Below are 26,967 nucleotides of genomic sequence, written 5' to 3' on the forward strand. Positions count from 1 at the left end.
TTTTTTTTCCTGGGATTTAGCAATCCTGTGAATCACTAAACTAATATTTAGTTGTATGACCACAGTTTTTTAAAACTGCTTGACATCTATGGAAGTAAAACTGTGCCACTGGATTTTGAATTCTAATTTTTAGCACTGATTTAAAAATTAGAATTCAAAATCCAGTGGCACAGTTTTACTTCCATAGACATCTGTGTGGCATGGAGTCAACCAACTTGTGGCACCTCTCAGCTGTTATTCCACTCCATGATTCTTTAACAACATTCCACAATTCATTCACATTTCTTGGTTTTGCTTCAGAAACAGCATTTTTGATATCACCCCACAAGTTCTCAATTGGATTAAGGTCTGGAGATTGGGCTGGCCACTCCATAACATTAATTTTGTTGGTTTGGAACCAAGACTTTGCCCGTTTACTAGTGTGTTTTGGGTCATTGTCTTGTTGAAACAACCGTTTCAAGGGCATGTCCTCTTCAGCATAGGGCAACATGACCTCTTCAAGTATTTTAACATATGCAAACTGATCCATGATCCCTGGTATGCGATAAATAGGCCCAACACCATAGTAGGAGAAACATGCCCATATCATGATGCTTGCACCTCCATGCTTCACTGTCTTCACTGTGTACTGTGGCTTGAATTCAGAGTTTGGGGGTCGTCTCACAAACTGCCTGTGGCCCTTGGACCCAAAAAGAACAATTTTACTCTCATCAGTCCACAAAATGTTCCTCCATTTCTCTTTAGGCCAGTTGATGTGCTCTTTGGCAAATTGTAACCTCTTCTGCACATGCCTTTTTTTTAACAGAGGGACTTTGCGGGGGATTCTTGAAAATAGATTAGCTTCACACAGACGTCTTCTAACTGTCACAGTACTTACAGGTAACTCCAGACTGTCTTTGATCATCCTGGAGGTGATCACTGGCTGAGCCTTTGCCATTCTGGTTATTCTTCTATCCATATTGATGGTTGTCTTCCGTTTTCTTCCACGTCTCTCTGGTTTTGCTCTCCATTTTAAGGCATTGGAGATCATTTTAGCTGAACAGCCTATCATTTTTTGCACCTCTTTATAGGTTTTCCCCTCTCTAATCAACTTTTTAATCAAAGTACGCTGTTCTTCTGAACAATGTCTTGAACGACCCATTTTCCTCAGCTTTCAAATGCATGTTCAACAAGTGTTGGCTTCATCCTTAAATAGGGGCCACCTGATTCACACCTGTTTCTTCACAAAATTGATGACCTCAGTGATTGAATGCCACACTGCTATTTTTTTGAACACACCCCTTTCAACTAATTGCCCAATTGCACAGCCTTAAGAGCGTGCATATCATGAATGCTGGGTCTTGTTTGTTTTCTGCGAATCTACTGAACCTACTGGTAACTTGTTTGCCACGTAGCAATAAAAAAATATACGAAAAACCTTGATTATTCTGGTTAGTCACATTGTACTGCTATTATTTTGAACAAGACTGTATATATATATATATATATATATATATATATATATATATATATATATATATATATATATATATATATTTTTTTTTTTTAATGTAAATATAATTCAATATTTACTTTTTGTATTGTTTGATATCTTATAGATCTCCACCTTTTAATCTAACTGTATTTTTGAATTTGCTACATTTTTAAACCCTTTGTTTGGCAGTTTTACATTGTGACCTTATGCTGAGGACAGGTTAGATTACATGCGTCTCCATTTAATTAGTGAGTGACTTTAAAATAATACTAAAGAAATTATTTTCCCTTAGATTTTTTTATTGTGTTGATATTCTTACTTTTTAACATAAATAGGGCTTTTGTGTTTGGGACATGTTTTGTCCCTTATCTCAAGAATCTGTGATACATGCTTAAATCATTGCTATCAAACTTAAATGGTCTTTTTTCAGGGATGGTCAGTCGAGTATGGAAAGTGGAGATTGTTCAGGATTCTTTGGAGGAAGCTGATGAGAAATTTGAGGTTACCTTGGTATCTCCGATGGGCGCAGTGCTGAAAGACAAATCGAAAGCCACCATCGTCATAAAGGACACAAATGGTTAGTGCAAATTGTCCAGAAGACCAACTTTTCCTACAGTTCCTTTAATGATTAGAGCAAAAATTCTGATCCAACTTTTTTCACATGATAATGAAACATCACATGTTATGTTTGTTGTAAGATCATTTGTTGGGTGTTTCTAAAGGGCAGTGCAGACAGAACCGGATCGAAGCAGACACTAGTATTCAAGGTCAAGAGGTTCAGCCAGGTCCATACCCTCAGCACGGCTCCATCCAGGTTGAAACATTGCCTTTGTCTCAGGGCTATATCAGAGGGGATGGAGATATAATAGTTGAAGCTCCCTCCACTACAAAGAAAAGACTCAAAGTCATTGGGAATGGGAAAGTGGTAAGTTATATAATAATATAGATATAGTATACTATTTGTAATGTTTTTGAAAGAAGTTTCTTCTGCTCATCAAGTCTGCATTTATTTTATCAAAAATACTGAATTTTTTAAAAATATTGTGATATATTATAACAATTTAAAATATTTGGTTTTCAAATTATTGTACTTTAAATTATCATTTATATCTGTGATGCAAAGCTGAATTTTCAGGATGGTTACTCCAGTCTTCAGTGTCACATGATCCTTCAGAAATCATTCTAATATGAGGATTCATTATGAGTGTTGGAAACAGTTCTGCTGCCTAATATATTGATGAATAAAAGGTTCAAAAGAACATTTATTCAAAATAAAAACATTTTCAAATAATATAAATCTCCTTTACTATCAATTTTTATAAATTAAACACATCCTTTCTGAAGAAAATTACTGATTTATTTCAAAAAAAGAAAGAAAAAAATGACTGACCCCAAATTACTGACCAGTAGTGGATATTGTTGTTACAAAAGATTTCTATTTTTAAAACATTTGCTTTTTTTTAAATTTTCTTTTATTTATTTTTTTACTTTTTATTCATCAAAGTATTATAAAAAGTATCACAGGTTATGAAAACATATTAAGCAGCAGAACTGTTTCCAACTTTTAAAATTAATCCTCATATTAGAATGATTTCTGAAGGATCATGATCACTGAAGACTGGAGGAATGATACTGAAAATTCAGCTTTGCATCACAGAAATAAATTATCTTAAAGTATAATGAATTGAAAACCAATTAATTTAAATTGTAATAATATATCACAATATTACATTTTTTTCTGTATTTTTGGTCAAATAAATGCAGGTTTGATGAGCAGAAGAAACTTCTTTCAAAAACATTACAAATACAGGTCCTTCTCAAATGTTTTGCATATTGTGATAAAGTTCATTATTTTCCATAATGTAATGATAAAAATTAAACTTTCATATATTTTAGTTTCGTTGCAAACCAACTGAAATATTTCAGGTCTTTTATTGTTTTAATACTGATGATTTTGGCATACAGCTCATGAAATTCTCAAAATTCTCAAAAAATTAGCATATCATGAAAAGGTGACCAGCTGGTGGGGACCCTGACCAGAAGGCCATCATTGACACCCTCAAGCGAGAGGGTAAGACACAGAAAGACATTTCTGAACAAATAGGCTGTTCCCAGTCGTGCTGTATCAAGGCACCTCAGTGGGAAGTCTGTGGGAAGGAAAAAGTGTGGCAAAAGAAGAGAAGAGGTGACCGGACCCTGAGGAAGATTGTGGAGAAGGACCGATTCCAGACCTTGGGGGACCTGTGGAAGCAGTGGACTGAGTCTGGAGTAGAAACATCCAGAGCCACCGTGCACAGGCGTGTGCAGGAAATGGGCTACAGGTGCCACATTCCCCAGGTCAAGCCACTTTTGGGCTACAGAGAAGCAGCACTGGACTGTTGCTCAGTGGTCCAAAGTACTTTTTTCGGATGAAAGCAGATTTTGCATGTCATTCGGAAATCAAGGTGCCAGAGTCTGGAGGAAGACTGGGGAGAAGGAAATGCCAAAATGCCTGAAGTCCAGTGTCAAGTACCCACAGTCAGTGATCGTCTGGGGTGCCATGTCAGCTGCTGGTGTTGGTCCACTGTGTTTTATCAAGGGCAGGGTCAATGCAGCTAGCTATCAGGAGATTTTGGAGCACTTCATGCTTCCATCTGCTGAAAAGCTTTATGGAGATGAAGATTTGGTTTTTCAGCACGACCTGGCACCTGCTCACAGTGCCAAAACCACTGGTAAATGGTTTACTGACCATGGTATTACTGTGCTCAATTGGCCTGCCAACTCTCCTGACCTGAACCCCATAGAGAATCTGTGGGATATTGTGAAGAGAAAGTTGAGAGACGCAAGACCCAACACTCTGGATGAGCTTAAAGCTACACTGTGTAACTTTTTTAGTTTATTCTTAGCTAAAATCACTTAGTTCTTTCAAAAAAATATGTGCTCATTAATGTATATTTACTTCTTTCAAGTAATAATGCATTCTCGTAATTTTATAATATACCATTGAAAATACATAAGTGTTGAGGGTTCGGATGGCGGTCGCCATGTTGCCCCTCCATCTTGAAAGTACATTTGCCAAAGAGGGACATACCCGTAAATTCAAGCTTCGCTTTTCGCGTTTTTACACTCGATGGCACCGTGTCGAATGTGAAGAGGAGGATTGCTTGAGGCTGCTATATGATGATGGAGGATCACTCTTAAGCCCCTTTCACACTGCACGTCGGATCCGCAATATTCCCGGAACATTCCGGGTCGCCTTCTGTGTGAAAGCAACCACGTCCCGGAATTGATTACCGAATTCGACCCGGGTCGGGGACCTAGTAACATTGCGGAATATGTATCAGAGTCGCCAAGGAAACAGAAAAGAGAATTAAGACGGCAACGCAACGGGCAAATCAGCAAGACAAAAGTAAATATTGGAGTGGCCTTTCCAAGATAAAGAGCTCATGAGGAGCAACGATTTTAAAAAGAACGCTGACGTTGCCTGCTTTCTTTTCGACAGGTAATATTAATTCAGCCTATTTGTGTATATTGGAAGTTTTATTGTTGCTTGGCTAATTATATCATGGTGTGCTGTGCATAACACTAGAACGATGTCTAGGATAGTTTTCCTCGCGTCAGTGATGAAAAAGTATTGTTTACCTTATAACATAAATCCGTGTTCTATGACAGATAACATGAGAATAATATTTTAATTGCATTATAATTTGTTTGCCTTACACTAGTGGTGTTGTACAATATACAGAATAACGATAGCACTGATAAAAGAACCTGATAGCTGATGTTAGCAATGGACTGGTTAAAAATAACGAAAACGTAAAACTATTATTCATTTTACATAGATTAATTTGATCATAGATCATTTGGTAAATTAAATAACTGCAAATTATAATAGTTTTCAAAAGTAACCTCATCACTTGAGTTGAAGCAACACTCACCAAAGAGGTCGAACTGGAAGCCATGACTAAATCGGCCACCGTAGGAGTTGAAACGAAATCGAAATTGAGAGGAGCAGAAACTATTATTCACTGGATGGTCATATACCTTTACACCACTAGATGGGGGAAAATATCACACAGTGTAGCTTTAAGGCCGCTATCGAAGCATCCTGGGCCTCCATAACACCTCAGCAGTGCCACAGGCTGATCGCCTCCATGCCACGCCGCATTGAAGCAGTCATTTCTGCAAAAGGATTCCCGACCAAGTATTGAGTGCATAACTGAACATAATTATTTGAAGGTTGACTTTTTTTGTATTAAAACACTTTTCTTTTATTGGTCGGATGAAATATGCTAATTTTTTGAGATAGGAATTTAGGGTTTTCATGAGCTGAATGCCAAAATCATCCGTATTAAAACAATAAAAGACCTGAAATATTTCAGTTGGTGTAAATGAATCTAAAATATATGAAAGTTTAATTTTTATCATTACATTATGGAAAATAATGAACTTTTATCACAATATGCTATTTTTTTTGAGAAGGACCTGTAGTAATGTGTCCAAACTTTTGGCCTGTACTGTATTATATATATAAGTAAAAAATGTTTTTCTAATGTTTTTGAAAGTCTCCTATTCTCACCATATATATATATATATATATATATATATATATATATATATATATATATATATATATATATATATATATATATTAGGGGTGTAACGGTTCACAAAATTCACGGTTCGGTTCGATACGATACACTGGTGTCACGGTTCGGTTCGGTACGGTTCGGTATGTTTTAGATACAGCAAAAAGAAAAAATTGGCAAAAATTACCTTTTTTTATTATTATTTTATTAAAACTAACAAAGTATGATTTTTTGTTGTTGTATGATTTTACCCATCTTCTATGTAGTTACAGGAATTAGACATTAGCTCTTTACATTAGCGTGTGCGGTGCGTGTTGCGTTGCGTGTGCGTTGCAGGAGCCCCACACCCTGTAGTGCTTTACATATGCTGCGTTTGCAGTCCTCAACTGATCCGCTGTTGCATATCACAAACACAGCATTTATTCATTTAAAATCCAAAAGTTTTTACTGAACATGCCTCGTCAGAATTCCAATTTTCTTTGTTTACTCTTTAATAGAAGTCAGGTTACGTAGCCTACATTTAAACATCATTTTATTAAATTCATTTATTCATATTTATATACTTTAGATTTAGCTCACACAAGTGGCAAAACATTTAAACATAGTTTATAGCCTTAAATCACAAACATTTTAAATTAGAAACTTACAATAGTCTATTCAAAAACAGCCGACTCTAGTCTTTACTTTCGTTTTTACACCCTTTTAAAAGAAATTCTGCAGGTCAAAAAGAACTTTGCTTTTCACCTCCAAGAAAGTACGAGTGCTCTCCATTATGGCACATTTTTTTTAACCTAAATGCCAGGTAAGGTGTCGTTTTGTTGCTTTACTTGAGAAAAAAAAAAGCCATGTGTTGACTTTGAAACAAGAGTATATTTTAAATGAGATGCATCTGTGGTGAAATTACTAGATTTTCGCGTCAGTACGTTTATTTTAATGCGAACAATGTTCTATCGCTTTAATGCAGCAACGCAGCGCAGCAAAAAATAGACTCGGTACGCAAACGATCCGTGCACTGCTGCAGACGCACCGCTCCTGGAACAGACTGACGGACCGCATCCGCGTGCAGTTTGAAAGCTGTCATCCGTTAACATGGGTACGGAAAAAAATACGCACCGCACACGCACTGCAGACGGAGTATGTGTGAAACGGGCGTTAGGTCTCATATCCGCGGCTATAAATGGACCACTCGCCGCGGTGATGTCTTTTGCCATTTGAATAAGTTGGAAATGTCTGTCTAAATGCTGCGGGGATAGTTTGTGGCTGTTTCTCCTTTTTATCGTCTTGTTGTCGGCGTAAAGACAACAAGATCGTCTTGTTGTCGGCTTTGATTGACATGACATGAATTATTCCCGCTGCTGTAACGTTACCATCAGCAAATGCGACATACCGTTGTTTTTTAATCCATCAATCTTGCCAACACCATCATAGCTTACCAAGAATCCAAAGTTCACCCAAACAACAGACCTGCTGGTTATTGGAGGATCTTCTATTTCTGGTTTGTTAAACGCAATTGCCATTTTGCCACGAGCATTCAGCGCGTAGCCTACTGAGTAAGCGAGCACCTGACTGAGCAGCCTAAAACATATTTGGTGTTTTTTTTTTTCTTTCACTTCGGCGGTGTCAGGGGCATTGCCTGTTATGTCGTTTTGGTTATTGGGCTACCTTGTTGAACGCATATTATATTTCACACACTTTTTTTTTCCCAAATCTAATTAATTAGTCCAAGAACCGTTCGGTACATGATGCGTACCGCGTACCGAACCGAAAGCCTCGTACCGAACGGTTCAATACGAATACGCGTATCGTTACACCTCTAATATATATATATATATATATATATATATCATATTCTATTTATAATATATATTTTTGTTTTGAACATCCTATTCATAAAAGAATTCTGAAAAATTCCACAAAAATATTTAGTGACAGAAGAAGAAAAGTTTCTTGAGCAGCAAATCATAATATTAGAATGATTTCTGAAGGATCATGTGACGCTGAAGACTGGAGGAATGATACTGAAAATTCAGCTTTGCATCACATTTTAAAATATATTACAGCAGAAAGTAGTTGATTTAAATTGTAATCATATTTCATAATATTACAGTTTTTACTGTATTTTTGATTAAATAAATGCAGCCTTGGACTGCTTTCAAAAACATTAAAAAACCTTAATGTTTACATTGCATATCAGTGTTATTTTCACTCTAATTTTTTTTTAGAATGTTAAAAACAACTCAAGTTGGGTTGAAAATGGACCCAGAAATTGGGTTGTTTGAACCTAATTTGAAAACTAATTTCTGGGTTTGTCCATTTTCAACCCACCTTGAGTTGTTTTTAACCCAGCATTCTTTTGAATAGCTTTGAAATACTTGCAGGTTTCATTTAAATTCCAAGTCTTAATTTAATGATGTGCATTTGTAATATTTTTGTTTTGTTTTTCCATTTCTAATTAGAAATATAATGTTATATTCCTTTTTACCTTTATTGTCATTTAAGTTTTCGTTTTAGTAATTTTAGTACTATAAGTTCAGTCTGAACTTCATTTCTGAATGTTCATCTAAAGCACTTTGATCCACAGGTTCAGCCTTCGGAAACCATTCGTCAAGGATCTGATGTCATTTATAAAGTAAGCGGAACAGAGCAATGGCAGTAGAGTAGTTGTGCAGTGCAGTTCTGACTAGATATATATCTGGGTTACGTCCAAGAACATTATTTATCTTCATTTTGGATACTAACATTTTGTTATTACATCATATTAAAATGATCAATAACTTACAGTATCATGGTATCGTGTCGATGGCGGTGGAGGAGGACAACGCAGACTCGAGGACTGACAGAACGGCACAGGTGCAGGTGACCAGCTGGGGGCAGCAGCGCTCTCCTGCGCTCAGGACTAAACTACAGCAAACTGCCCGAGTTTTGCAGCCTTCTGTGACTCGGGTAAAGAGTTCTGTGAGTGTGTTTAGAAATGGTCAGATTAATTCGAGTAATCTTTTGCAAATTAACCTGCATATTTGGTCGTCTCTCCCAAGCCTTCTTCTAAACCCTGCACTCCAGAGCTCACTGGCCTTCTCCACTACAACGACAGCTCAGGTCAGCTGTTTCACTGTAATGGGGTCTCCTGGAGGCTCTGGACACCTACTAATGAGGTCATTCACATTGATATTAAATCACAATGGCTGAATCTCCCGTTACTGCATTTCATGAGATGATTTGAATATTTTCTGTACTCAGACTGTGAAAGCACAGAAATGTCCTCGAGGATGGACGTACCACAACAACTACTGTTACATTCTGAGCACAGAGCGCAAAGTCACGTGGAGCGCAGCGGTGCGGGCCTGCAGAGAAAGGTACGACAAACGCTACAGAACAGTACTAACAATTATGACTTATAAGATTGAAATACTATCGTGTGGACGAGTCGAAAGTATTTGCCTAAAGTCAGAGCCGGTCTGCAGATTTGATTTGACTTATTTCACAGAAAATTGTCCTATTCCATCAAATATGTACAATGTTTTAAAGTCAGCATGACATTTTCTTCCCTATTAACATATATCAGCGCGAAACAAGAAAAAAAATTGTTTGGGACTTGTTCTGTGTTACCAGGTCTGCATAACAAAACTAGCCCAATGTTCATATCCCAAATATCAAAACTAAAAAGTATGCCATTCCCACATTGAAAACACATATTTTACAGTCACTAATAATCAAATCAACTACTGTATATTGTAGTATTAATAAACAAAGCACAAAAGCTCCCCACCAGCAGCAAACCTTAACATCTAGCACAGTTTTATCATTGATAGAATATAGCATTTTTCAATACAAGCTTTTTTTAGCCAAATATAATTTATGTGACATGTCAAACCTTTACCCAGCATTGGAAAAATAACAATCTGCAGCAACAGTTTAAAAGTAGCCCAATTCCTCCACAGGTTTGATTTTGTCCATAGAGCTGCACGAGTCTAGCCTAAAAATCTAGACGCACCCTAGCGGCAGCAAATTTAATTTGCCCGCAAGTGTGGTCTAGCAACTCTCAATTCCTATCTGAGCTGTATTCCTCAGAATCTGGACGGCCCAATCACATCGTGTAGGTAGGCTATAGAGTCGGCGGGCGGGGCCATAATGACGACGGCCGAGTTGCGTTTGCCTGCTTCTAGTAACACAGTCTTCTAGTAAACACAGAAACTGGCGAACGGCGGCGGTCTTTCGAATCAGCTCTGCCCGCGCCTCCGGAAGACTTGGAGTTAAGCTTTCCTCTGAGAAAAGAACAAAGAGCGGCACTGAAGTCATTCTTAAAAAGGGAAGATGTGTTCGGAGTTTAGCCGACCGGATACGGCGAATGTTTAATCTATCAGCGAGCTCTGCTTCACCGTCGTTGCTCCGGTTGGTGTACCGCTATCCTATCGCGTGCAGAGGGAGTTTGACAGACAACCGTTTATCCCGCCCCTCGGACTGAGCCCTGTCTATGGTGAGTTTCCAGACCAAACATCTTGATGTGGGTCTGGCTTGTCAGGCTAGCACGAGTCTGGATAAATTGAGAATCACGTTTTTTTTGTTTGTTTAAAATGCAGATCACAATTCTCCCACAAATCAGAATTGGCAACTAAACAAAATAACGCCATTTGCTTGAGGTTGACTAAATTTTAAAGGGTTAATTCACTCAAAATTCAAAATTACCCCATGATTTACTCACCCTCAAACCATCCAAGGTCTATATGACATTGCTCTTTCAGCCAAACACAATTGGAGTTATATTGAAAAACGTTCAAGCTTCCGAGCTTTATAATGGGAGTGAATGAGGGTTGAGATTTTGAAGCCCAAAAATTGCATCCATCCATCATAAAAGTAATCAACACTGCTCCAGGAGGTTAAAGGGTTAGTTCACCCAAAAATGAAATTGATGTCATTAATGACTCACCCTAATGTCGTTCCACACCCGTTCAAAACCTCCGTTCATCTTCAGACACAGTTTAAGATATTTTATATTTTAGTCCCAGAGCATATGCAGTCTATGCACACTTTACTGTCCATGTCCAGAAAGGGAATAAAAACATCATCAAAGTAGTCCATATGTGACATCAGTTAGTTAATTAGAATCTCTTGAAGCATCGAAAATACATGTTGGTCCTTTATTCAGCATTGTCTTCTCTTCTGAGTTTGTTTTCAAACCTCAAATAAAGATTCAAACGATTGTGAATCAGTGAATCGATCAATGATTCGGATCGCCAATGCCACGTGATTTCAGCAATTTGGAAGTTTGACACGCGATCCGAACTGCTGAAATCACGTGACATTGGCGATCCGAATCATTGATCGAATTGTAGCAACTGTGACAGCTGCCGTTGAAGAGTAGCAGTAACATTTATACTGGACTTAAGTTAACTGCCTTACAACAAAACAACTACAAATGTTCACTTCGGTCCATTTATGTACATAATAAAGAGTATAAGCTACATAAAATCGCATGTTGGTTACATATTAGTCAACATGTGAACATTTATTGCATTTTTATTTTTATCATTAGATAAATTAGATTACTGGAGTAAACTGAACCCCAATGCTTACATTTAAAAGTGCGATCTGGCTTTCTCTTAAAAAATCTGAGGTCACGGCCCGCAATGAATTCTCAGGTAGGCAAGGCTGCGAAGCATCCATCCGAGTATCCTTCGTTTCACGTGAAAAGAAGGACGCATTTGCAGGCCGTATTTTGAAGGACCTTTGAATTGGGACAGCCTTCGTCACTCCGCAGTGACACAATCCGCTATACCTTCCACTGTAAACAAGTCTCGCTGCGTTCTTTGAAGGCTGCTTCGGTTGCGCACTTCGAAGGACACATCCTTCAAAGGTCGCAGCCCTTGAATTGGGACACAGCTAGTGGACCAACACCAGCAGATGACATGGCACCCCAAACCATCACTGACTGTGGAAACTTTACACTGGACCTCAAGTAATGTGGATTGTGTGCCTCTCCTCTCTTCCTCCAGACTCTGGGACCCTGATTTCCAAAGGAAATGCAAAATTTACTTTAATCCGAGAACATAACGTTGGACCAGTCAGCAGTCCTTCTTGTCTTTAGCCCAGTCGAGACGCTTCTGATGCTGTCTGTTGTTCAAGAGTGGCTTGAACCAAGGAATGCAACAGCTGAAACCCATGTCTTCAATACGTCTGTGCGTAGCGGTTCTTGAAGCACTGACTCCAGCTGCAGTCCACTGTTTGTGAATCTCCCCCACATTTTTTATGGGTTTTGTTTCACAATCCTCTTCAAGCTGCGGTTCTCCCTATTGCTTTTACACTTTTTTCTATCACATATTGTCGGTCCCTTCACCTCTCTGTTAATGTGCTGGATGGACTCTGTCCGAAATCTGCGCAAGATGTCAGCGCCATATTCGGACCTCCGGAGGCTTCACTTTTCTTCAGCGGAAGTGAATGAAGTCCCGTCGTCCATATATTTTACAGTCTATGGAAAATAAGTATTTGAACACCCTGCAACTGAATGTCCTTGAATGTTTGAAAAGACTATTTGTGAAGCCGTTTCATACATGACACGGCTCTCTACACAGACTTGAATGTTCGCTGATCGGAGCTACTTGCCTAAGGGTTAAGACCATAGATATCCATAATAAAGGCTAGATGTCTTATGGCGGAGTCACCATCGTCATCACTGGCAGCCATCTTGTCACAGGCAAGCTTTCTGTCGGGCTCTGTGGAACCTGATGTAAGATGAGTGATCTGTAGGAACATAAATACTCTGATCTCGCTGAAATCTTGACGGATTTACAAATGGTTTGGTTTCTTACAAACGTTATTAACATGGCTACAAATCTGGATGCTTTAACACGTTGAAATTGCAGCTTTTCGTTTCGATAAACGACTTAATCGTGCACCTTGTGTATCACGGCTAACTTACGTGCACTGTATCAAGGCTGAGACCACAATTGAGCTGTTCAATTATATAGGTTTTATTGACACCAATAACGATTTTATGACAACCAATCTTTTATCTAGTTAAAATAAACTTAGTTTGCATGTTTTTTTGTTTTAAAAATATATATATATATATATATATATATATATATATATATATATATATATATATATATATATATATATATATATATATATATATATTAAATACATTTCTCATGTTGCCATTCGGTATACAGTTTTAGTAGCCTATATATTGATTTAGCCTAACATAAATACATTTTTTTATTGCACCTATCTGTTCTGTTCAATGTTACTTTCATATTGAAGCCCTTGTTTATAATTATTCATAATTATGTAGTGTCATAACTACATCTCTGATGTTCATAACAAACAAAACAGTTTGAAAATCGGTTGAAAAATTATGGTTATTTAAAAGTACATGCACCATTAAAACACACTGTTACGAGTGAGCGAGCTGCCTGTGACAAGAAGGCCGCCAGTTGCGGACGGCGACCTCCATTGGCCAACAGCGGGCACGAGACATCTAGCCTTTATTATGGATATCTATGGTTAAGACAGTCAAATCATTGTCATTTAGGAATAAGATTGCGTTAGTGTTTGAATTGAGAACGCCATATTTAAACGATTAATCGTGCAGCTCTATGGGAATTGTTCGGCTGGTGTGGATTATTTTCTGTCGGTCCCGCCCTTGTGCCACACTGCAGTATTTCATAAAAAAATAAGAATTGTCAAGTTTGTGACATTAACGTTTACTTACTAAATACTTGTTTCCTCAAGCTTCAATGGAAACCTGGTCAGTGTTTTGTCAAAAGGAGACATGGACTGGCTGTGGGACTTTGGAGAAAGAAAACCCTTTTGGATTGGTAACTTTTTCAGTGTGATGTTTTTCTTCTTCAGGGCAATGCCATTTGAACATGAACTCATCGCTCTGCGTTTCTTTCACCTCAGGTCTGAATGATCGGGAAAGCAAAGAGCGCTGGGAGTGGGTGGGGGGAGAGCCTGTCACGTACACCAACTGGAGGCGGAGCCCACCAAGAAACAGGAAGAAGGGAACAAAGAAGTGTGTCCTCGTCTGGAGGAAGACCAAATGGCAGATACGAGACTGTAAGAAAGGAAAGGGACACCGCTATGTGTGTTCTGTTCAAATGTGAGACGGCTCACAACACGTGATCTCACAATAATCATGGAACAGGTCACGTTAACAACCGTTGCTATGTCAACACACTGTTTCTTAGCCCAAGGGTGACGCGACCACATCTTTTCTAACTCAGAGGGCCGTCATGTGTTGTAATGTAAATGTAAGATATGCTACTCGGTCTCTGTATTTATTACTGTATGTGCTCTGTACATTATAGGAGCAATTTTCAAGAAATGGTCTTAGATTTAGTTTTTTTTCTTGTTCACTAAATAAATGATTGTTATACGGTCACTGCAAAGACCCCTCTTTAGAATAAACATATCTGACCTTAATGAAATCTGAAATTAATGCGCTATTATTTTGATTTCTCTGGAAATGATTGCTAGCTAATAATTATGTCCGAGACTGAATATACATATTTGAAGAATCACAAATATTCTAGGCTCAGTTTATTCAAAATAAATAAATATGCATATAGTTCATAAGATATTAACAAATTTAACCTTTAACAAACAATATAATATATATAATATTTTTAAACATTTGGGTTCAGTAAGTTTTTTAATTTTTTTTATAATTTTAATTTTTATAAATTAACTTTTATTCAATAAGTATGCATTAAATTGATTAAAATTTCATTAAATACTTATTGTTAAAAAATGTCTATTCCAAATAAATGCTTTTCTTTTGAACCTCCTATTAATCAACGGATCCTGAAAGACTGTCACAGTTACCACAAAAATATTAAGCAACACAACATAATATGAATATATGATAATTATGAATGTTTCTAGAGCAGCAAATCAGCATATTAGGATGATTTCTGAAGGATCATGTGACGCTGAAGACTGGAGGAATGATGCTAAAGATTCAGCTTCACGTTAATAAATTACATTTTACAGTACATTTTCAAATAGAAAAGTTTTTAAATTGTAATATTTCTTAATATTAATATTTTCTACTGTATTTTAGATCAAATAAATACAGCCTTGGTGAGAATAAGACACTTCTTTCAAAAGCATTTGAATGATAGTGTAAATATTCACACAAATTAGGCAACCATGCTATGCTTAAATAAATCAGTTTATTAAAAGTTATTAACCAAAATGAACTAAGATATTATAAAATAATTGAAAAAGTTATCATTTTACAGATAAAACACCTTTATCCCATCTTTACATATAAAATAAGGCACTATTCAGTGTTATATACAAAATGTCATACTAATAAAAAAAAAGTACAACTTTTTCCAAATATGAAAAGAAAATTCAGACATTTTGTGCCCACATAAAGTCAAGTTCCACTGTTTAGATACAAATAACCGCACACTTCATCTCCAGTGTCCTCTCTAATTTCTGTGCACATTGGTTGAAAAACTCAGCATGATAGAAGCGTGAACACATTTAAAGTCCTCCATTTTAATTACTCGGGCACTTAAAAAAAGAAAGAAAATTATTTCACACACCTAAACCAACAATAAAAGGCCATGAAATATTAAAAGCAGTTCTCAGCAAATACAGGAATGGTTTCACATTTAGCAGCTTCACCCTCTGAAAATACAATCAAATCTTTTAGCAGCTCTGCCCTCCAAAAACAGTCGAAACATTAAGCAATTTCAGAGAAAACCACAAGCGGTGAACAGAACGCATCCCTCCAGATGAACTTCAGGGCAATCAATCACTCTTTCTTTCCGTTTTGTTAGTGTTAAGTTATCTCGCATCGAATATATTTGAGCCTAAGGAGTGTTTTTAATTCATATTTTCTTCTAAGTTCCATAATATTGTTCTCTTTTGGCTTGAAAATGTGCAAATGTAATGTTGGATACTGCCACACACACTCAAGAGAAGGCCATTAAACGTGTCCGAGTCCCGTGATCAGCAGCGAGACCTCATGTCATAGATAGCCGTGCTCATCCAGTCCTTTCACTGAAACTGGGTTCCATTTTGCAGTGGGTTTACTGGAAGCATGAGCTGAAACACAAACGGTTTGAACAGTGTTATCAGAAGGCTAAATCAGGTCCGTCTCCCCACACACACACACACACACACACACACACACACACACACACACACACACACACACACACACACACACACACACACACACACACACACACACACCTCAGTGGATTACTTACAAACTCTAGTCCGCCACAGACTGAAGGACAATCTTAGGTAATGTCTTTAGACGACTCTTGGCTACTTTAAGATGACTTTTGACCCAACACAGTTATTATATTGATTTAAACCGGACATTCTTATTGATACCATATTAATATAAAAATATAAAAAGTAAGAATATATATTCCACAATATGAAGAGCATATAACATGACTTAAAGGTTTCTCAAACTGTGGTTTTTGGAGGAAATGCAGGGGGTTAATGAGTTCATAAAACACGTGAAAATAATGAGATCCATCCATCGATCATCTGAACTTTCCCATCCATCCATCCATCCATCCATCCATCCATCCATCCATCCATCCATCCATCCATCCATCCATCCATCCATCCATCCATCCATCCATCCATTCGTGATCTGAACTTTCCCATCCATCCATCCATCCATCCATCCATCCATCCATCCATCCATCATCTGAACTTTCCCATCCATCCATCCTTCCATGATCTGAACTTTCCCATCCATCCATCCATAATCTGAACTTTCCCATCCATCCATCCATCATCTGACCTTTTCCATCCATCCTTAATCTGACCTTTTCCATCCATCCATCCATCCATGATCTGAACTTTCCCATCCATCCATCCATGATCTGAACTTTCCCATCCATCCATCCATAATCTGAACTTTCCCATCCATCCATCATCTGACCTTTTCCATCCATCCTATCTGACCTTTTCCATCCATCCATCCATCATCTGACCTTTTCTATCCACCCACCCACCCATCCATCCTCAGACCTTTTCTATCCACCCACCTCCATCCATCATCTGACCTTTTCTATCCATCCATCATCTGACCTTTTCTATACATCCATCCATCTGAACTTTTCCATCCATCCATCCATCCATCCATCCATCCATCCATCCATCCATCCATCCATCCGACCTTTTCTATCCATCTATCTGAACTTTTCCATCCATCCATCCATCCATCCGACTTTTCTATCCACCCACCTATCCATCCATCATCTGACCTTTTCTATCCATCCATCATCTGACCTTTTCCATCCATCCATCCATCCATCCATCCATCCATCCATCCATCCATCCATCCATCACCACCATCTGATTTTTCCATCCATCCATCCATCCATCCATCCATCCATCCATCCATCCATCACCACCATCTGATTTTTCCATCCATCCATCCATCCATCCATCCATCCATCCATCCATCCATCCATCCGACCTTTCTACCCACCCAACCTTTTCTATCCACCATCCATCATCCAACAACTTAATACTAGGGGTGTCCCCGACTAAGGATTTACACATTCGAATCCGAATTTTCGAATCTCTCTATGGTCGACCAAAAGTCGAATCATCTGTGTGTGTAAACCATAGACTGGAAAAAAAAAAACACACAGTATAAACGGGTTGGGAAAGGCAGGACACTAGTCAGTAGGAGGCTAAGACTACTTTTATTTTACTTTACACACGGCACACAGCAACCACTTTTAATAAAGTGATCAAAACTAGGCTACACTACATTCGTAAATTAACCGTTCTCTCATAACATTTAAAAGCCGCGATTGAAACACAGAACATCACACAAATATATAAAAGAACATTTTGATAAATAAACCTAAAAAAATACCTGTCTAGAGAGGAAAAGAACACTTTGAGTGCGTTCTTAAGTCGATTGTGCCTGAAGGGGGTCGCACACCGGACTGAAGCTCATCGCTGTGTCTCAGGTACCGTTAACGTTATCTCACTTCAGGCAGACCTGAACATTATACGCGCAAGCTCAATTTTGAATCGACTTCTGACAGAAGAGCTGCACCATGAGTGTATCTTGTAGCACAGGGTGAAATCAGTATGTACATTCACGATTTGAAGGAAAGATACATTTAATCGCCGCGGACAGGCGTCGAATGCCGCCGTCGGTGTATGTGTTCGAATTTTAAAGGCGACACGTCTTTGTAACACTAATATTGAGCACCCCCATATTGCCAAAATGGTATGATCCTCGTTTCATAACCCCCGCGAAGATTCGACCATGAGATCAGTGGTCGAATCCAGTCCTGCATATCGATGCATCGAATCTTCGACTATTAGGGGTCACCCCTACTTAATACAATAACTAATCTTAATGTTATTTTATTTCATTTTTAATATTTACTTTTTTAAGTGACTGCATCCTCAACTGTGACTAAAATGATACTACTAGGTTTCAATCGCTACACCCCAAAACATTAAGAGATGTGTATGTATTTGAGACACTCTTTACCTGGTAGCACTGTGGCTCTGGTGTGCGATGGTGCTTGCATTTCGGAAGGAGCTGGTGAAACTTTTTCCCCATAATCACTTTCACCAGATGAGGTGTGATCCCCGGCTCTAGAGTCAACCATCATATGAAGCCCGGGTCTCTTTTTATGGTACTTGGCACGGTACGTGTCCGTCATGCAATTATCCACGGAGAAATAAGTGGTGGGGATCACAGGAGAGCCGACAACAGGTTTAGGAAAGATGGAGAACTTCTCGTCGCTCTCACCAGCTGACAGATCATTCCTCTCCTGATCAGAGGAGCCAGACTTGGAGCTCGTGTCCGACGAGATCATGTGTGATTCAGGCGAGTTTTCCAGCCACTTCTGCTGGATGTTATGGGACAGGGCCGAGCCGTTCCGGGAAAGGCGCTGAGGACTGGGTGGGCAGGGATCTTGTGAGATGTGTCGTCGATACTCTGAACTCAAAATAAGTGGCTTTGGAGGCAAAGGTGGGCCATGAGATAGAGTCCGTGAGGGAACCTGAGGAGGCAGATCAGTATGTGACGACGAATCCTCCTGCTCGGAAAAAGGACCGGCAAGGTCATCGGAGCTGTTCCACTCCGAACTGCTGGTCTTGGTGAAATAAGGAGGAATGGGGTTCCCGTTTAACACATGTGGTTGTTCTACCTCAGTCTTTTCCACTATCTCCTTACCAGGAATGTATCTAAAAGCTTGCCTTCTGCAGGAGGAAACATAGGCTTGTTATATACAAAAAAAAAATAATCGATTAGAATTTTAACTGTAGTATGTCAATATTATATTTATTTAATGATTTATAATTGTATTTACTAAATTACAACTTTGTCATTACATACTGTAGACATTTAAATACGTGACACATAAGTTTCAATAGAAATTACATTAAAGTATAATTTAGTTTACCATAAACACTTGTACATTTGGCATTACACTTGACTTATGTCAACAATATGTCAAAGACAATAAAAGTACTTATAAAATAAATAAATATGTGCTTAAGTCCTACTTAAGTGGGTCTAAATCACTCTAAAGTTCAGCAAATTGCATTTATTATAAATTATTTTATTTAATTGCAATTAATATGCAATTAAGTGTCCGAAAATGGCAATTAATTTCACACAATTATATTATTTTAAATTATATTATTTCCCTAAGAGCTCTTTTTTTAAAAACTTATGCTAAAGTATGCTTCTTTTTCACTAGAATAGACACTGCAATAAACTATATTGAAACATTTTCATTAATGAAACGAGCCAAATATATAAACATTTATGCACAAAATATCCTTTGATTTTTTTATTTTATTTCCATAGAGCCCAAAGCTTATGAAGAGTCATCTTATGCAAATGTGATTTAAAAACAGAACTATGCCCCCCCTGACAAAAAAAGAAGTATATTTCTAATTGTGGCTTAAACACATTTTTGGGATAGTCCATTTACGGTTTTATCAAACTGAACATTTCTGTATATGGAAAGTACAAAATAGCATGGAAACGATTCAAAACTTCATGCGTTCATATTTCCAAACACCTTACCTTGGAATAACAGGACTCATGGAACGATCATGTGCTTTCTTTTGGTGGTCAACTGTAAGATAAATGATTAAAACATACAATTTATTTATAGTTGCATGCATTCTGTAATGTGTAGTTATTCTTTTTAAATCTCAAATATTTGTGCACTGAAAAATTGTGTGAAAGACAGAATATGTCCAGACAGACTGAGGCTGAATTTTGGCCGATATGTCACTGACAGCGAGCCCTAGCTGTAAAATTCACACTGCAGACGTGTTATGTAAGGGTCAGGCTGGGGCATTGTGTGGGTTCAGCGAGGATGTCTCAGTGGGGCATCTGGCGGGCAGTGCTCAGCAGGGGCTCTGGGCCTGTCTAAAGTAGACAAGTCTAAAGAGAAGGGGCCCAGGCTGGGCCATCCGGTTCAAACCAGCTTCTCTGTGTGCGCCAATGGCTTGTTAACAATGAGCTCAAGGGGTAAATGCGATCATAAAAGTGCTCATGCCATGCCAAGTGGTCAGTGAGTCAGAGAGCTTGGATTTTAAGGAGAAAACAGCAAAGCTTTCAATGTGTTGCTGTAGTGACCGCACTTTTAAATCTGACTAGCTGTCAGGTGGACAGTGGGACATATGACCACACAGCTGCATGCTGGGAACACATTCACAAACAACGGTGCACAAAATAACAGTGAGATTGAAAACCTCAGAACAACAGTTCAGTTTTCCTAAGAGTGATAGAATAGCTACTTAATTAATTTTTTTTAATGTATTTTGGGGATTTAAGTATATAAATTGAGACCATATATTTAGTGCTCTCCTAAAAGTTCACTAAATTAAATTATGCACATACGCAAATATCTAATTAGCCAATCATATGGTAGAAGACATGGTCAAGACGATCTGCTGTAGTTCAAACTGAGCATCAGAATGGGGAAGAAAGGTGATTTAAGTTAAGTGTTGTTGGAAGACGGCCTAGTCAAAATCGGACAAGGGAAGATTGAAAAAACATTGCCTGGTCTGATAGGTCTCGATTTCTGCTGTGACATTCAGAATCAGAAAATCAGAATTTTCCGTAAACTACATGAAAGCATGGCTCCATCCAGCCTCGTCTCAATGGTTCAGTCAGCTGGTGGTGTAATGGTGTGGGGGATATTTTCTTGGCACACTTTGGAGCCCTAAGTACTAACGGCATACTAATGGCACTTTTCCACTGCATGGTAGGACTTGGCCCGGCACGATACAGCACGGCTTGGCTCGGTTTGGTTTTCCACTGCAGTTAGTACAGCTTCAAAGAGGGTGAGATTATAGACCGATTATTATAGTTGCGGCACCTATACTGCCGTGAAATCATAGTAAACGTGCCATAAACAAATGCACAACACACGAGCGATGGAGCATATCATTGGAATGGTGTTCTTGATTCCCAGCATGTGGAGGTTTTTCTCATTTTGCAAAGTCTCGAAAGTCTCGTTTCGCAAATCCAGTGATGCTGGTAGTGACTATTCTTTCTGACCAATGAAAGATCAGTGTTTACAAGTCACATTTTAAAAGCTCAATATTTGAGCATTGTTCAAACGCCACCGCCTATCCTAGTTTTGACTCTTTATGACCACAGTGTATATACTGATAACTACTTCCAGCAGGATAACACGTCACAAATCATCTCCAACTGGTTTCTTGAACATGACAGTGAGTTCACTAAACTCAAATGGCCTCCACAGTCACCAGTTCTCAATCCAGTAGAGCAGCTTTGGGATGTGCAGCTGACATCTGCAGCGACTGTGTGATGACATCATGTCAATACGGACCAAAATCTCCGACGAAGGGTTTCAGCACCTTATTGAATCTATGCCATTAAGCATTAAGGCAGTTTTGAAGGAGGGTACAATCCAGTACAAGCAAGGTGTACCTAATAAAGTGGCAGGTGAGTGTGTATAAAGAAAATAAGAAAGAGAATGCAACACTAGAGGGAGCTAAAGATAAACACTTCACAATACTGGGTAGACAAGTCCATCATAAGGATTTCAGATTTGTTAAGCTGTGAAAGTTCAGTGAGTCATACTTTGATTCCTTTAATATCACATTACTATAATTTTCAAAAATATAAGAAAATAATACTGAAGCTGCACCATTTCCATTTACTTAATGCATACTTTTAATATAAAACATATTATAAAAAAAAACAAAAAAAAAAACAGAACAGAACAGACAAGAAAATTGGCAAATGAACTCTTTAATTAGTCCTACACTTCCTTTTCTCATGGGCTTGTGGGTTTGTCTATGAATCTGAGCACAGTGGTTGCCCTGATCTCAAGCCCCTGAGACTCAGCCAGCAGTGTGTGTGTGTGTGTGTGTGTGTGTGTGTGTGTGTGTGTGTGTGTGTGTGTGTGTTTATGCGAGACGTATCAGCAAGCATTGCCTTTCCCTCCTTCTGTAATTTTTTCCCCCAGCGCATTAACTACTAAATCCCTTTGGCTAGCATGCAATTATTAGAGGATTGGACTTTAGACCCCATTTTCTGGTTTTTCAAGCCTGTCGTGTTTAAGCCATTAAGCCTCATGAGAAGAACCTCCATTTGATGACCATGACTTGCAATGCTAGAGCTGGAAAAAAAACAAAACTAATGAATAAAATACTGCCGAAGACCAAAAGAAATGACCACCCCTAATATGATATTCTGTCTGGACCTTAGATATGAAGACTCACAACATGCATTAATGCAAGTTTAGGGGATTTTTCTCTCTGTTTAATCTTCCATCAAGCAAAAAGTGTAAATCCAATTGCTCAGAAAAAAGCAGCATCTCTTTTCAAGAAAAGGATAATTTGAGATGATATAATCATTCATGTTTGCAAACAGGAAGGGATGATTATATACAACCCTGGACCACAAATCCAGTAATAAGTCACACCAGTATATTTGTGCCAATAGCCATTGTATGGGTCAAAATTATAAACGTTTCTTTTATGCCAAAAATCATTAGGATTTTAAGTAAAGATCCATGTTCCATTAAGACATTTAATAAATATCCTACCGTAAATACATTAAAAATAAAATTATTAGAAGTAATATGCATTGCATTCGGATAACTTTAAAAGGTGATTTTCTCAATATTTCGATTTTTTGCACCCTCAGATTCCAGATTTTCAAATCTGTATCTGTATCTCGGCTGTATAAAAGGATTTATTCAAATTCCAAACTCAAAGTGATTCTTGCCATAATAAACACCATAATACAAGATAATGGTGCTCAGATTCAATTCTTTATGAATGACTTAAAGAAAACTGATGAAAAACCCATGAGTAATATTCTGGATAGTAAAATAAAAATGAGATCATCACCAGCTGGTGTAATTTAATGTAGTATTTATATACTATTATAGTATTTATGAATATTTTGAATGAGCTTTTATTTATTTATTTATTTATTTATTTATTTATTTATTTATTTATTTATTTATTTATTCATTCAGTTAATCGTAGTTTAAGTTTGAGCATATTTGTTATGTGCTTGTCATTTTAATAATAATAATAATAAAAACATTTTTATTTCAGTTTTAGGTTTAGTATATATGTTTTTCCATCTAAAATTTACAATACTTTTTCTCAGATTTATTTTATTTACCAAAAACAAACATTTTAATATTTTTTACACTCTACAATTGGGTCTCGTTTGTAAATATTGGTTAATGAATTAACTAACATTAAGAAACAATGAGCAATATTAATAACAGAGAGACCGCTTAATAACTTCATGTTAACAAATGAAACATTATTGTAAAGTGTTACCAATAGTTTTAGTTACCAAATACAACACTGCATAAAATGGCATTTTTTAAATGATTGTAAAATCCTTGCTTTGCCTACAACGCATCCTGACACGTGCGGAAATAAGCTCATAGAGGTCAAGTGCAGTCAGACTAGTTTCAGAAGTCGAGGTAGAGCTCAGATCTGATTGACGGGTTGGGAGTGGTGTTAAACTCGAACCATACGTCAACACTCAACGATTGAGCCAGCATGAGATCACTGCCAGCTCAGCAGCCAAGCGACACACACCTGTTCTCTAGGCTAGATAGTTGAGTGAATCAGGCCCAAACAAATCAGCAGTAAAATCCGATGGACTAGAGGGCTTAGCTGGAACATACTGTTAGCTTTGGAGATTACAATTAAAAAGTATGTGACAACGTATTGCCAGTATTGGGTGTTGGGATGCATTACTAAGTAATTAATTACACTACAGTAATTGTAATTAAATACATTTTCCCTTAAAAGAAATTAAGGGATTACTCTTAATTTTAAAAAAATTGAATTACAGTTACTTCTGAAGTTAATTACATGAAATTGTAGAGACTAGAACAATTATTTATAAAACAAATATATTTTAACATTATTTAAACACTGAATTTCGATGTTAAATTCACATGTTTTAATGCAACCTTCTCTCCTTAAATACCTTGGTCATTTCAATAATAATTTATATCATTTATTTTAAAGAATTAAAAAAGCAGTTTCACATCTATCATTGTATTGTTCAACTGGTCGAGGTTGATATTGGATTTATAATGTAATTATGTAATAATGCAATGCTTTTTATAGAGAGTAATTACAGTAATATAATGACTGTTGAAGATGTAATTAGAAGATAGTAACTAATTACTTTTTTAGAGTAACTTACCCAACACTGTGTATTATAGCTAAATTAATGTTGTAAAGTAATACTTGCAAATATAAATGTGTATGGTTACACTTTATTTTAAGATGTCCGTGTTACAGTGTAATTATACATTTATGTACTGAGTACTATGAGGTTAGATTAGGGTTAGTTGCGTGTATTTATGCATAAATTATAGTTATTACTACAGTAACTACGTGTAAGATGTTTAATAAGGACAGTGTAAAATAAAGTGTTATCATATGTATAGATATGAATCACATTAGGCAAGCCTGAACTGGAGCTGCCGACCAGCCAAAAATATTTACTTGTGTCTAAGAATAAATATTTTCCACAGTGCAACAAGATCTCTCTCTTTAATGCTACTTGGAGAACATCTCTTTATGGTTTTAATGTGCCATACAGGAAATGCCATGCTACATACTCTCTACTATATTCATACTTTCACATTGACTGGGCCAAACATCAAAAGTAAATGGACCGGGCCATTCTCAAAATAACAAATAGCCCTGTTTTGATTTAGTTTTAAGGATTAGGCTCATTTAGTTTACATGCAACATCTCATCTGCTGAAGGCAGCAAAAGAACAAAGATAAAGTTAAAGATAAAGTTTTCAGACTTCGTATGTTAGGTATGCAGCAAAGCATTTGTGAAGCCACAACACACAACCTTCAGGTGGATGGGCTACAACAGCAGAAGACCCCACTGGCTACCACTCATCTCCACTACAAATAGGAAAAAGAGTCTACAATTTGCACAAGCTCACCAAAATAGGACAGTTGAAGACTGGAAAAATGTTGCCTGGTCTGATGAGTCTCGATTTCTGTTGAGACATTCAGATGGTTGAGTCAGAATTTGGCGTAAACACAATGGCCCTCATTTATCAATCTTGCGTAGAAACGGGTGTATATGTTGGCGTAAGATTATGCTTACACTCCTCTCACCGCCTGATTTATGAAACTGTGCGCACCTCTGCAATTCAGGTGTACGCAATACCTGCCCTTGATAAATGCGGCGGCTGAAAACGATCGTCATTAGAATAACACGCCCCTATATATTCAAGTCTCCGCCTCCCGCACGCCCTCATTTTACGCCATGGACAAACAGACGACGGCAAAGAAACGAAACTTCTCCGACGTGGAGATCGGGCGCGCTCAATCATCTCTTTAGTCCACTAGTCAGGGCACTGATTAGGACATAAGTCAACGGGCTGACTCCCTGATCAGTGCTCTGACTACTGAACTATGATTGAGACGCGCCCATCGAGACCATCACCAGGGAAGTGGAAAAAAACCCGAAATTGTTTTATTTGGGAGTTTAAAGAGTGGGATTAAAGGCGCTCACAAAAACAAAATATGGATCCAAATTACGAGTAGCTACTGTTAGTGTGGGGGTTGAGAAGCGCACTCCAGCAGTTTAAATAGCTGTTTGGATGATAAATTACCATCACAATGCATTATTTTACAGCACGTTTTGAAACAATTAGCATTTAATTTCGTATCACGGCACATGTATTGGGGTGTACAATAGTGATGATGATGTGATGTGGAGTACTACCATTCATTCACATTAATAATTACATGACAATTTGTAAGATTCTTCTTCTTATTATTATGATTATTATTCTTAATGACGCTTGTTATTTAGAAGAAGAATGCCGTTTTTATTGATTTTATTATTATTTAAAAGAAGAAGGCCATTTTTATTATTTTGTCAGTCTGAATTATTTTAGTCCCAGTCGGTGCGCAGCTGCTGGGCCAGGCGCGGGCCTAAAACGTCAGATAAAGCGCACAGGCTCGCGACTGGAGGAATACGCCTACAGATCAAACGCTTTGGTAAAGTCACACAAATTAAACATTGACGTTCATGTTGCACAAAAATAAACACTAAATGTTGTTGTTATGGTTTTTTACAGTGGGTCATAATATAGCATATCTTTGTCAGTGCGTTTTGTGGTGTTAGGAATTGCTTTTCTGCGCATTTTCCCACTAACTCAAACGTGCGTACACCACCTCCTGAGCTGGCGTAGGATTTGAGCGTGCCGTACGCCAACGTCCATATTGATAAATCTCAAAGTCACCGTGGGTTTGGGTGTACGCAAGGTGTACGCTGGAAATTTGGTGTACGCACTTTTGATAAATGAGGGCCAATGAGAATATGGATCCATCATGCCTTGTTACCACTTTGCAGGCTGGTGGTGGCGGTGTAATGGTGTGGGGTTTTCTT

The 26,967-nt window shown here is 37.8% G+C and overlaps 2 protein-coding genes across 8 annotated transcripts in view; one reads left to right on the forward strand and one right to left on the reverse strand.

The window, feature by feature from the left end:
- Nucleotides 1–14,307, forward strand: part of frem1a (Fras1 related extracellular matrix 1a) — a 59,583-nt gene extending 45,276 nt beyond the window's left edge. For 2 of the 3 annotated variants that reach the window (XM_067418793.1, XM_067418809.1), the window contains exons 30-37: nucleotides 1,905–2,051; nucleotides 2,197–2,399; nucleotides 8,624–8,671; nucleotides 8,824–8,997; nucleotides 9,078–9,194; nucleotides 9,280–9,395; nucleotides 13,774–13,859; nucleotides 13,945–14,307. In XM_067418793.1, coding sequence (XP_067274894.1) covers nucleotides 1,905–2,051; nucleotides 2,197–2,399; nucleotides 8,624–8,671; nucleotides 8,824–8,997; nucleotides 9,078–9,194; nucleotides 9,280–9,395; nucleotides 13,774–13,859; nucleotides 13,945–14,147 — 1,094 coding nt within the window. In that variant the 3' untranslated portion in view covers nucleotides 14,148–14,307. The remainder of the gene's footprint in view (nucleotides 1–1,904; nucleotides 2,052–2,196; nucleotides 2,400–8,623; nucleotides 8,672–8,823; nucleotides 8,998–9,077; nucleotides 9,195–9,279; nucleotides 9,396–13,773; nucleotides 13,860–13,944) is intronic. The other variant, XM_067418802.1, reaches the window with a different exon arrangement.
- An 892-nt stretch (nucleotides 14,308–15,199) lies between these two features.
- The window catches only part of LOC137042697 (inactive ubiquitin carboxyl-terminal hydrolase 53), a 72,641-nt gene continuing 60,873 nt past the window's right edge, over nucleotides 15,200–26,967 (reverse strand). For all 5 annotated transcript variants that reach the window (XM_067418839.1, XM_067418830.1, XM_067418959.1 and 2 more), the window contains exons 16-18: nucleotides 20,099–20,150; nucleotides 18,548–19,263; nucleotides 15,200–16,104 (exon numbers count right to left, since the gene is read on the reverse strand). In XM_067418839.1, coding sequence (XP_067274940.1) covers nucleotides 16,028–16,104; nucleotides 18,548–19,263; nucleotides 20,099–20,150 — 845 coding nt within the window. In that variant the 3' untranslated portion in view covers nucleotides 15,200–16,027. The remainder of the gene's footprint in view (nucleotides 16,105–18,547; nucleotides 19,264–20,098; nucleotides 20,151–26,967) is intronic.

This window comes from Pseudorasbora parva, chromosome 1 (genome assembly GCF_024679245.1).
Source record: "Pseudorasbora parva isolate DD20220531a chromosome 1, ASM2467924v1, whole genome shotgun sequence".
Lineage (NCBI taxonomy): Eukaryota > Metazoa > Chordata > Actinopteri > Cypriniformes > Gobionidae > Pseudorasbora > Pseudorasbora parva.